This window comes from Gavia stellata, chromosome 6, assembly GCF_030936135.1.
Source record: "Gavia stellata isolate bGavSte3 chromosome 6, bGavSte3.hap2, whole genome shotgun sequence".
In the NCBI taxonomy this organism is placed as follows: Eukaryota; Metazoa; Chordata; class Aves; order Gaviiformes; family Gaviidae; genus Gavia; species Gavia stellata.
The window spans coordinates 10,625,397-10,638,993 of NC_082599.1; the positions used below are offsets into that span (position 1 = coordinate 10,625,397).

Here is a 13,597-nt window from a genome sequence, read left to right on the forward strand (position 1 = left end):
TTTATGAGTGAACCCAATGAAGTTCCAACATGGTCCACACAGAGGTAAAGCTTGGAGTAATCTCATGGTAGAGCAGGTACATGGGGGTTTGTTGTGCTGATGATATCTTTCTACAAAGTCCATCTACTCACGCAAATAATGTCTTAATCAAAGCATTTAAATGAGCTCTATCTATTCTGCTGGTAAGATTTGCCACTGGCAAACACATGTGACATCTCTTACATCAGCTTTTTTCTATAATGGGACACGGGCAAATTAATAGTGTTCTTCAACATACATCTCCTCCAGTACTTATGTGGCTGAGACCACAGCAAATTGAATTTTATAAATTATCACTGCTTTGCTTTTCACCATTTATGTCACTATATAGTTGCAATTTCCTCATCCTGAGGAGCGAAAACAGCCTTGTCAGCTTCATTTGTACACTCCTGTAAGAGATGAAAATTGCAGATACCGCAAGGAAAAGTTTTAAAATTTAAAACGTTAAGTAGTTTTTCATTAACACTTAGAAGACATGTACATTATATCTCTGCTCAAAAATATTTATCTACATTTATATGAGGATACCACTGCTGTACATGGTATTTGTACACAAGCATACATGTGGGTATAAAGCACCCACCACTGAATACTCACCTAAAGGCACATGACACTAATAAAAATATATGAAAACTGAAAATATACCACCATTTAAAGGAGTAAGAAGACCTAGCTAAACATGAAGTAACATTGCTACCAAACATGATTATCAGCTTTTTCTGTGTCATAAAAATATCACCAAGATCTAGGGCCCGATTCTGCCTGGGCTCCCACCTGCTAATCAGTCTTGTGCAGGTATAGCTGTGGGTGCAATTTCAGTTCTCAGATTTTTCTGCTGTAGCTTTTTTCCATGTTACCTCAGTAGACATCTTCACTTTGGTAAGATGGATATTGAACTACCATCCTGCTACACATTCCAGGAATATGCACACAGCAAGCAGCTCGGCATCAGCTCACACATGAACAGCCTTAGTTCCCATAAAATATTCATTCATTTAAAAAATATTTGCACCCTGCTGTCAAACTTAGACAAATTCATACTGAGCTTCAGAAAATAGCTGTTTTAATGGTAAATGATGTTCCAGAAACCTCGTTCAGGCTAAACACTCTCGTCAAAATTATTTTAATAAGAAAGATTAACAATTTCAACATTAGTTGCTAATCCCCTTTCATTTGAAACTGTGCTGATAAAATTCTTTGCTTGTCATTCAAATAGTAAGTAATAATTATAGATTTGGGGCCTCCATCTCTTGCTTCATTAATAGTAAATTGCATGGAAGTCTGAAGCATAAAGTCAGCTTTGATACATCTCAAAATGCAATTTTCATAGCTTTCCTTAGCTATGTACAATTAATTACAGAATTAATAAGGGGAATATGTTAATGAAAGGGAAATTATTCACTCAGACCACCTGGTCTTATCAAATTTCTTTAATATGTTTCCTTCTTTCTGTGAATTTGGATGACAGCAAGAACACAAATCATGGTGTACATTGCTAGTCCTTCAGTATTTTTATTTGCAACCAGCTAAAGTCCACTTAAATTAAATATGAATAGAATGTAAGAACCAGTCAGTACTAAATAAGTGACTGTATTTGTTTTCTCAAGTTCAGTACCTTTTTAATTTTAAAACAAAAATGCTTGAATAACGTCATAATTACCAGACTCTCTTCAATGATCAGGGTATAAATATAATGTATCCAATAAGGAGACATTGTCATTTTTTGTTTATTTTCTTTAAAGAAATGCATTGCATGTGCACATATTTAATAAAAGAAGTAGAGAAACATGCTTCAATTCACTACATGCTGACAGCTACTAGAGCTTAGTTGCTATGTGCAGTGGGGTGATGGGGTGTTCATGGGAATATTTTAAATAGTGCAAACAGCCCAGTCAGAAGGAGGCAAACCTTCACATAAGTTATCTTAAAAATAATGCAGTTGTGATACATAGTGAGAGAAATATTGTTTAAAGACATGTCAAATCCAGAAACCAACCATCTTCAACAGACATTAATGGATTTACTACTAACCAGACTGAGGTCAGTAACATTTTAGGGCCTGGACGCCAGCTCTCATAGTCATTCCAAAAAGAAAAGGGCAGAGAATACTTCCCAGAGCAGTAACAGGTCATGCTTGGAGGAGGTGATGCTTGTAAGCAGTTTGTCACCCCTCCCTTCTATTCTTAGTTCAATGCAACGGTACAGCACGCAGCCAAAAACAAGAGGCAACTCGTAATTCTCCCCTGCTATGAACAGGGTTTTCTTGGCCAGCTGGGTAACCTAAAGCAGCATTAGTACACGAGTTTCGGACAAGAGGATGAGGAAGACATGAGAGCACTGAGGGAGGGCTACCAACTGGAAAAAATGAAGATACTACTCTGGTCCGAAACAAAAGAAGAGTTATATAAAGGAGACAAATTCATAGTAAGTAAAATTATGTATTTCATAAAGACAGACCGCGGGAGGGAGGTAATATTTGAGGGTAGCAGACTTTAACTTTACCTGGCTTTGACCAAAAAGTAACATAGTCCTCCGTTATGGAACAGCAAATACTATGTCATCCACAAGCAAACTTCACAGATTATTTTAATGTTTATCTCCTTATTTAAAAATGTTTCCACAGCTGCGTCGTGGGTGCATATGCAAAATGTGATCATCACAGGAGCATTTTGTCTGTGTCCTACACATTAGATTTTCCAAATACCACCCAAATTCTGATACCTTAGTCACAAAACACTGCCAACTTAAGGCCTAAACCCAGAAAGAGTTGCAGAAAGCAAAGTAAAAATTTTTTTATCTTGCCCTGAAGATGAGCATAAACAGATTTTGTTGAATCAATGGAGGGATTAAGCTGTCTTCATTACCAATAGCATCTTAACCAGACCACTTCCAATAACTTCTGCTGGCGTAGCCCACATGAAGAGAAGGAGCTCTCCAAAATACCACTGGAGTTCTCCTGGGCACCTTAAAGCGATATAACAGCGCAAAAACACAGTGCCTGTATAATGTCCCTTCTTTGTAAGTACCATGAAGCAAGTCCCAGTTTCATCCTGAACTGTTAAATGTTTTCAGAAGCTCTGAAGTTGTAGTCCCATTTACCACAGGTCATTTGATCTTAGCGGTGCACCATGTCTTGCAACCTGTGTGAGCCATTTCTTTATCCCACAGTGAGTCAAAATTCATTGCCTTCTCACGTCTGAACTCTGCCACCAGCTCAGATATACTCTTTAACAGGTATTATCACCTTAGGCCTCCTGCCTGAGAGTGTTCCCGAACCACAGCCTCTGTCTAGTATCCTTCTCCTTCTAAATAGCAATTTCCACCTGTTAGATCCAAAATATGATTAACTGCTCATCTACTACAATGAGTTATCAACAACTTAATGCATGATGTGAGCACGCACAATAGGACAAATACAGCAAAGAGCACTTCATTACTGAGGATGCATTTGGAGCCAAAAGACAAGACCAGTAGCCTCCTGGATGAGTGTTCATCTCTGGTTTCTGCCACTAATGAGACTCTCAGAAGCAGCTGAGGACCCAGTAACATCCCTTGTCTTCAATCTGAAATATCAAAAATCAGACCTTTCTCATTAAATGACCTCCTAGCATCTCCTGCTACCTGCTACAACGGGTACTTCTCTTGCCTTAACATTACCTGGATGTTCTCTAGAAATGGAAAAAAGCTGGGAGAAACAGAAAAAAAGTTCAGATAACCACCAAGTTTTGTTTCAGCCATAGCAATGTTCCTTTCTTTTTACTTTGTGCACACAGTTGCATAAGCTAGCTGTGTGTCATATATTTCTCACAATGTAACGCTTTTAGAATTAGTACTCTAGAATATTAATAGAAATGTTTTCTTCATCTTTCTGCTAAAATCCTTAGGGGATGATATAAGGTGGCTAAAAGTGTTCAACCAAAGCAGCTTAAACAAAGCTGGAATAAACACCTCACAGTCAAACAACAGACCAAGATGTAGTCACGGAAATTTGGCGAGTTATTTCTAATCATGAATACGTTTGGAGAAAACAAGCGACAGGGAAGAATTTAGGAAAAAAAAATTTTGAAATTCATTTCATACTGTGTTCAAGAGGAATGTTTCTCTTGATTTAATACTGACTCTGTAATTGTCGTTATTTCCTAAGGCCCATTCAACAAGATTAATACAGAAAAGGGAGGCAACTGAACATGAAACAAATAAAAATGGAAGAATCAAAGGGTAACCTCTTCATTAATATTTTTTCTGAGTTTTATTGATGAAATCTATGTAGTACATATATCCATTTATTAGATTTATGGCTCTATTAGTAAAGCTGTTTTCATATGCAATGAGATTTTTTGCACTTTTCTTTGCAGCTTCTCTTTGTTCCTGTATCTCAAGTCCTGGCTGTAAACAAACAGAGGCAAATGTTTCAAAATAACTTAAACATTTAAGGAGGAAAAAACCCCTAAAATGAAGGGATAAACTCCATTTCATCAGCAGAAGATCTTTCAGGAGGCAACTGGCTCCACTCGTCCCTAAAAGCATGACAGCTTCTTGGGACTTACATTTCATGAGACTCCTACAACTATTTATACTGGCACAGCTGAAAGATAAGGTGGGATTTAGATCCACTTAGCACATGTGTAAGGAGTTCATGCTTTTAGCTAAACTTTGCCACTGACTTATTTCCTTTCCCATGTGAGGGAGGATTTTTCTTCTTCATTTTCTCAGTTGTAAGCTTTTTTTAAACAGAGTATTTATATTCTTGAAATTCATAAAGAACTAAAGAGAAATTAATGGTGGTAGAAAGAAATGGTGGAAAAAGAAAAAAATTTAAAAACCCACTAAATAATCAAGCAGACCATAATTGTGCAAAGATCTTGTTTTCCGTACCTGCACTCCTCACCTTCGTCCCTGCTAGCATTAATCACCTCTGCGGCGCGTGTCCCTGGGCAGTGCACTGCACTCATACGGTGCATCACACTCCTTTGCTCGGGAAATGTTTTGTGTGTATATGGATTAAGCTCAAGGTGGAAAGTACGCCTACATCTAGCACAGTGCTATTGGTCCTCACATGCTGGAGTTTCTCTCTTTATTTAGAAAAGTGTGTTTACAAGCCTTTTGCTCCTGCTTTTATTGCAGCTTTAAGAATAAAATCAAGGTATTTCAGCAAAATGTGGTGCAGGATTTAACAAATATTTTTTCTTGTTGGAATGTGTCTTCTGTCACTCAGTTCTACATTCTTCCATATTCAGTTAAAAGAAAACCTATAGCAGCTACCCCACAGGGTCCATTTCAAACAGTTTATTTTAAAAAATGAGAGTGAGGGAAAATTGCTTATAAACCATCAAAAAGTTACTATGCAGACACTACAGGACACCAACATTATCAAACAACCCCAGGTTCAACCTTGGAAACTATTCCCTCCTCTTATTACCCTTCTCAGTCCCACAGCAATTCTGCCATTGATTCACATCAAAACTAAAGAGGATGCAAAATTCAGTATCTTGGGTTTGACTGGTTTCCCAACAGCAGGTCTCTGTCCCGTGTCCCCCAGTTCAGGTTGTGTCACCTTCTGGGACACAACTTGTCCCAGAACTTTCTTGTGACACAAACTTGTCATATGAGGCCACCCTTCACTTCTCTATGGGGAAAGTCCTTTTGGTTTTGCAGGCATATTGCCAAAGACAAGGGGATCAAGCGCACTTACACCTCCCACATGCAAGGCCCCAGATTTCAGTCTCTAGTTCATTTGCTCCCACTGCCTCGTTCAGCCCAATTATGAAACTTTCTTCTCCTTCTGAAAAGTACAGTACGCATAAACTATCACAGACTATTATTATTTCAAATATATACAGCAGTTTCATACCCTCAGAGAGAAGACTCCTCAGACTTCCAGCTTAAACAAGTACCGAAGCGGACCTTTTGTAAATCACATTTTCTGAAATTCTAATTTATGTATAATGCTCCAAATTTTGCACATCTGTCTTTACAAGGAAAAAAAAAAACCCCAAAACACAGAAAATCACTTCTGCTTCTGCAAATTCCCTCTCATATATGGTATTCAGATAACAACCTCAGAATGTTATCATCAAAAGCATATGCTCCCTTCTTGCAGTACTGTTCTTCATTTAAAAACTCATAAAAGATTATAATTATTTTAACCAAACAAGCACGGTAATATACGAAGCAGATGTGGGATCCAATCTACCTAACTTACGTGCTGAACTTGTGCTTCAGCATGAACAAAAAAGCTGCAGACGTCAATGGGATGGTGCAGGCACAACAGGAGGCCTCCCAAGAGAAATCCACTCTCTGCCTAATTCTCTGGAGACCTTCATAGCCACCCACTCACTTCACGGGGAATTTATGGACTCAACAACACCACTTCATTAAGTGCCTAAAACGTAGGTTTAAGTTAGGAGCCCAAGTCGGGGGGACCAAATCTCTCACAGACACCTTCAAACCCGCCCTGATTTTCTTGCTGAACTGCAAAGGGAAGCGTTGCACTTTATTAGGACTTCTCTTGGCACTTGAAATATAGATGTACACATGTGAATAAAGTGGATGGGAATCTAATTCGAAGTTCCTACTCTCTCCCTTGCTGTGACCTTCTGAAAAACAATGGTTTTCTTGCAAAACCAACGGTGACCAAAATGAGGGCACTTCTTTGTTGTTGCTCATGCTGAAACCAGCCAGTCAGCGCCACAGACACGACTGCATAAAACACGCTCCTCTAATTACACTTTCCAAAGTGCTTGGATCTTTTAGAAAGACAGAATCAAAAAGTGCCATATGGGCCACCCTCCTGCTGTAAATGTGAGGAAAATGAACGTGAAAAGGGAAAAAAAAAGCTCTGAATGTTGTTATGGCTGTCCTTCTGGGCCTCCTGAGTCCTCCCTGCTTCCTCCTGCCAAGAGTACAAACTACCTCATGCTACTGTCAGCAGCGCGAAGACATTGCCTTTGCTGCACAGGGAAGTGGCAGAAATGCAGGGTTTTTCTCTTTGAAAGACCGGTTTCAGCCTAAGTGAGGAGAGTGCCCCACAGCCACATAGGTTTGGAAGATGCCTGGTTTCTCCACACCTCGAGTACTGTAATGACGGCCTAACCACAAGCAGCAAGTCCTCCAAGAAAACAGTACCTGTGGCCAACCACAAGCTCCAATAAACCCACAGCTGAGGCGGCTTGGATATCACTTCAGGCACGACCTGCTAGCATTTTCCAGCAAATTAAACAGCTTTACAGAAATGTTTCTTACCAACACTACCTCTGAGCAAGCTTACATGGAGTCATTCAGCAGTCGCAGACACATTTCTTCTAAGCTACTTTCATTAAAGATTTATTCTGTTTATAAATCAAAATAAAATATTTCCTGCTGCCACTTTATACAGGAATCCATTGTTTTATTTTCTCTGGGGAGGTCCTGGCACCTATGAACAATAAAGACTGAGGAGCCCTATCTCAGCTAACTACTACTTTGCTGCACACTGTGGGGCTGAAAAACACATTTACAGACCTGTAAGTGCATTTACCCTGCAAAGCAGATGGTATTTGCCATTCTTACTAAGCCCCTTGCTAATATTCCTCATTGCTTTTTTAGGCACTGAGATATTTTTCATGGAAAATATCTATAAAATTTAAAAAGTAAGAGGATTGTGACAGCAGGAAATGGGAAGAACTAGAAAACTTGTTGTGTTGAATGGTATAAAAGTTGTGAAGTGGCCCCTCACTCTCATCCACTTGTAGCTGCAGGGCAAGGGGAGGAAAAGCTCACCTCTGGCGAGCCTCTTCTGTTGCTGAAGTTCAACAGCATCCCCAGAGGGAGAGAACGTCAGGCAAATAAGGTATTACAGATATGTGCATTTATTTTTGAGCAAAACATAAATTGGGTCAGCTCTCCGGTTTAAATGTGACCCACGGTGACACAAAACACGAGCATTTCTGATCAAGTCCAATCGTCTGCTTCAGTGCTGCAGCTGAGCGATGCTGATCTTCCCATGTGAACCTAACCTAGCTTCGCCTTCAGCAAATCTTGAATTTACAGTTTAACTACTTCCCTTAAGTAAACATCCCACTGCCTGCCTGACCCTCCTATTAGGCTTGCCCTGATATCCAGGCTAAATGCATCCTTTTGATTCTAACCCATATTTTCTTCCTAATTGTATCATCTGCGTCCATTAAGAACAATTTTTCCCCATCCTGTATTTCAAAGCACATAAGCAGACGCTCCTGAATCACTGATTTTTGTTTGTTCAGTTTAGACTAAACAAATTAACTATTTTTACTCCCTCTCTTTCGCTTCTACTCTCAAGACATTACAGCATTTCTTTTACCCTTCTTTGAACCCTCACTATCTAAGATATAACATATGCTGTTATATAGCTAACATATGTATGAGTTCATCCAGGGTTAAACAGGATTGACTGAATTATGGACACTGAACACCGTAACAGTGATCTTGACCAATCTGACTATTTTTTAATGTTTATTTATCACCATATGAAGACAATTCTTTCTTGCAATTTTGCAGAAATTCCCAGAGCCACAGTAAGTGGTCCCCACATGCAACTTTCTCTCCTTTAAGTTTGATTTTGTGATTTTTTTATTTTTTCCAATAATATAACTGAAAACAATTTTGCTCAATTTAAAGCAGTTGAAACTGTTTGCAAACGTTAAATGCATATTTCCACCTGCATAGGAAATTTTGCTCTTATTTCCATACAAATATATTGCCTTAGAACCTTACGACAGGAATTTGTACTTATTTTGAGGTTGGGCAATTGGAGACATTCTTTTTCCCCCCCCTGTATTTTAGTTAACTATGAAAGGAAATCAAGTGAATTTTATTTCTGGTTAGGCAAAAGTGGGACAGTAAAAACTGAAAGAAATTATTTTCTGTCATGGGAGCAACCCTTCCAAACTGCACTTTTATACCAGATTTTAATGTAATACTTAATTAACTCCTTTTGGGGTGGGGTGGGGGGGTGGGGAGAATAGGCAGGGGAAGAAGTATTTACTCAGGATAACACACTCTGATGAAGCATCTGGTTTACAATCCTGCCCTGCTTTTGCTCAGTTTTATAGCTGATCTGATCAAGGCTGAAGGAGGTCAGTAACTTGGCTGAGGTCAAATTAGCTCTTTGGGTTTTGCCTGCCTTCATTCTTTTCTCCATTACGTGAGATGGCTTATAAGAATTTGAAAAATATCTGAGAATATAGTACTTTCAAATATAAATCCAGAAAAAGAGAGAAAGAAATTGAAAAATTATGACCCAAAAGTATGGCACGGTAGGGAGAAGTTTTCTTCTGAGAGACCCCACTGGTGAGTCTTCTCAGCGCTGCATAAATAAATCAACAGGGAAGTTTCCAAAAGCACGGCAACACTACCAACTGGAAAGGGTGCTTACTTTAGATCAATCATACTAATAAATAGCAGAAACCAAACATAGAAAGCAAAATAACACCTGACTCATCCTCTTCATCATCACCTCACTTCTTCTCAGCTAATTTCAATGCACTGTACAATGACAGCAAGTATTTAAAGAAGGAGGAAAATAAGGCACAAAAAATGGGGGATTACTCTACAGCTCTCCCAGCAAGACGCTAACAGAGAGAGACAGAAACAAGCTGCAGTCGGTCCCAACTGCTGGACTCTGACTCGTACAGACACACACGCCCATCTTCTACACCGATACCGGTCGCAAGTCGTGTTTGGAAGTAACCCAAGTTTTCCAATGCAGACTCCATCAATAGAATATATTTGGATCATTTCAAACATAGAAGAGATCCAGCTTGGAAGAAATTCAGCCAAGGACAACAAAATTCAGGCCAGGCTCAAAATTCAGATCCCTTTTCTTTTCTAAGGGTAATGGAAACCAAATTTCTCCATATCACTAATATTCTGTTGCCTTCTCAGCTCAGATACCTCCGCACACATGAAGACACATGATCAGCAAGCTGATCAGAAATTTAAGCCCTTTTCTTCAGTTGTCCAAGCTGAGGTAAACATAAATGAATAGGACAAAAGGACAACACAGGCCTTATCTTTTTTAAAGCAAGCATGCAAGCAATTCGTATGTCCAAGATAAAAGAATGTTCCCCAGAGAGGAGGAAAACTGATACAATGAAAAAGAAATGGAAATAAAAATCCCTTTAATTATACAGAGCTAAGATTACCAACAAAGCTCAAGAATATTTTTTACCTGTGAAAAGGCAGCTTCCTTTTCTTTAAAAGTTCTCTCTTCCCAAAAGCTGAGGGGTTACCTTAAATTCTGATGAAATGTCTCGTGCCGTGAAGACAGAAAAGCCTTACCAAGATCATGTGGCCGGTGGAGATGTCCATGTTGGACTGGACTGGCTCCTCGCACCAGGATGACGTGCTGCTCCGGGCCGAGGGACTGGGAATGGGCCCATCGCTAAATTGTGAAGAAACGCTATTTATTCGAGAAGCGTGCAGGGGCTCTGGGCGATCAGATGTTTTCACTGCCATGCGCTGACGGCATAGCTCCTAGAGAGAGAAAGAGGAAGAAACAACCTACGGTTAAGAGTAATTACAGGATACAGTCTACTAAAGACATATGATTTACAATATGTTTCCAGGGCTGGAAGTGTTTTCCCCCTCACTGCAGTGATTTTTGGGAGGCTGGCTGTTCCGTTAGGCACATCTACAAAGAGATACTCAATGAAATTACTATACAATGACTACCCTAACATTTCAAAAGTGTAATTATGACTGCACACAAATCTCCTTTTAGATAACCAAAAATAATAGTTTGGAGCTTGATTTCTCTAACAGATAGCCTTTTCCCCCCCTAATATCGCCCTGCGTTCTGCGAAGCCACTTCTGAACTGTGCAACCTCTTGAAGTTAATGGGGTTGCACGGGAGTAATTGAGAGCGCTGCTTGGCCCTGGATATGCAAACTCAGCAAGCTCAAGGCAACTGAATTGATGTGCTCTCCAGTATAAATCCTAGTTGATAGATGCCTCATTTCTCTTCATTAAAATAGCAAACTCACAACACTTCCTCCCTGATGTGGGGCAGAGAGGATGAAGAATGACATTAACGAAGAATAAAAGCAGAAATCTGTCATTGTATTGTCTAAGCAGCTTTGGCAAAGAAAGAAAATTCAAGCTATCACACACACTAATGCAAGCCATGTTAAAACACCGAAATAGATTGCACTGGGAATATGTATTTTCCATTGCTCCCATGCATAAAATACACGCAAAAATACAGAATTCTCGTTAGGTAACAGAAAATCCAGCGTAAAACCAACTCCTTACAGTATAAAATTCTGACTCTAATGGGATAAACGGACCCACAGTTACACCGTCACTGTTATAATGCTTTCAGAATCAGTTATGTGTGGTGAAATCCCAGACAGTATAATAAAATTATAATTTTTTAACATATGTCTATTGTCCATGAGAGATACTTGGCTGCCTGTGGCGCACAGCAAGACCAGCTAGTCCATAGTATCTGGACATATTGCACACGTGGTGTGGTTACACATTTGTCTCAGATTACTCATTCTGCACAGACGAGTACTAAGAGCACAGTCTCTTGCCTCAGGCTAACAAAATAATACAGTCTGAAGAATTCATACTGTTGAAATGCCATGGCTTCTGTTTTCTTATTCATTGGTAATATAGTTGCAGCCCAAGTGCCATCAGTAGGATGATCTGAAAACCTCCATATATTAAGAGCAATAAAATCTTCTTTTCAGACAGGAGTTAGAAATATAACTTTAAGACTATTTTTTTTTTTTTAACCTTGAAAACTTTAGGGCACTGAAGAGAGATCGTAATCCATGCAATAGCAAGCATTCAAACAAACCCACTGAAACCATCATATTGAGTCTCCTCTTGCCACCACATGGCAATGATTAAAGACCCCTCCAAACATTTTCTTCTACCAAAGCTTCTGTTTGACTTGCCATTAGATATGCTTATGTGGAATTTTACTATTTTATGGTGTGTAATACATTTTATACATATATATGTATGGTATGTACAAATTAAGATACACCAAGACAAAATTCATATCATATATAAACAGGATACATTTTGTTGTCTATTACAAAAATACTGTCAACAGAAGTTTGGGAAGCACAGCCTACTCTTTGTATGTGGTGTCAGTTGTTGGAATAACTGTACAGACTGTCCCAAGTGAAACAGCTAGCTGACTCCATCACTGCATTTTGTATATTTATTAATTTTGTCCACGCCATGTAAGAATTTGTCAATTTTTTACAGAAAGTAGTTTTTTTCCCACACTTGACTATAATGTTTTCTGTCACTCGGTACCTTCGTTACTTCCTACTGACCTTAACAGGAAAAATATTAGGAAAAAAAATTAAACTTCAAAAATACTTTGAAATTGAGTCACATATGTTAGTGTTAGATAGGTCAGTTAAACCATCAGTATTAAAACCAAGACTTTTTAATAAAGGAAAAAATATTATTTTATTTCTTTTTTTAAAACATAGGGACAAAGGAAAAAAATCTGTCCTTCTCTATTTCTCTGAAGGATCACACACGTCATAAGAAAAGATAGCAATAGTCCAAAACGGCTATTACTAACCTTGGAACGACCTTGCAGTAGTGTAATTTCAAATCCCTGCTTTTAGCAGATTTTGGGAAAAGTATAACAGTGCAGAAACTTTTTAGACAGAAAAATAAATCTACAGAAAACCAAAAAGCTGTTCAGATGTTTTGATATCAGCCATTCTCAGAGGGAATGGTTTATTGGACTAGGCAAAAGTATAATAAGCAAAGGTATAAAAATATGTAGTCTATCATGTAACTGCTAAAAGGATGTGTCTTCTGGCTAGCATGCCATGTGGCGTAGATACAAATTTATTATATTCTAATAGACATCCTGCCACTTGACTCACCCCAACTCTGTGCTAACAATAGCATTTGTACTCAAACAGGATCTTTGTTTTTAAGTTGATTTGTTCCTGCTGCTCATATCCTGCCTCAAGTCATAATCCTTTGCTTTTACAAGTGGTTGCTGTGGAAAGGATTATAGACCTCTGCTAACAAAAAAGAATTGGTATCAAGTGAACGCTAAGAAATTAATATACCATTTTTACGCAAATGATAATGACAAAAGAAGCAATATTATAGCCAACTGGTTCTAGAATAATTAACCTCCAACTAAAAAGAATGTTTTGGACATAAAGTATTATTCAATACGTTACTAGGAAATGTTGTTTTAAAACTAAGTTTAACATGTTCATGGTCCTCATGAAAGAAGGTAAAGTTGAGAAACACAAATACAAATAAGTTTTTTTAAAAAAAAGTAACTTGATCTCAAATATTAACATATTTCTTTCCTGACATATATAGAACCAAAACAATTATTCCCAGAACTGCTGTAACTGTCTAATACCTTAGACAAAGCAACCACATCACTGCACACCACCATAAAAAATGTTTAATGTAAACAGGAAGGTCAAATCATAGTTGCAGCAAAAACATCACTGAATTTCTTGATTGGTGTTTTAAATCTCCAAGACAATGGGTTTTCCCCTGCCTGTAAACAGAAGCGTTTTGTCTGAATTTATTT

At 38.5% G+C, this 13,597-nt stretch overlaps 1 protein-coding gene across 1 annotated transcript in view; it reads right to left on the bottom strand.

The window, feature by feature from the left end:
* The window catches only part of PTPRN2 (protein tyrosine phosphatase receptor type N2), a 674,672-nt gene that overhangs the window by 77,622 nt on the left and 583,453 nt on the right, over window positions 1-13,597 (bottom strand). Inside the window, exon 14 of the mRNA XM_059818647.1 lies at window positions 10,336-10,530. Coding sequence (XP_059674630.1) covers window positions 10,336-10,530 — 195 coding nt within the window. The remainder of the gene's footprint in view (window positions 1-10,335; window positions 10,531-13,597) is intronic.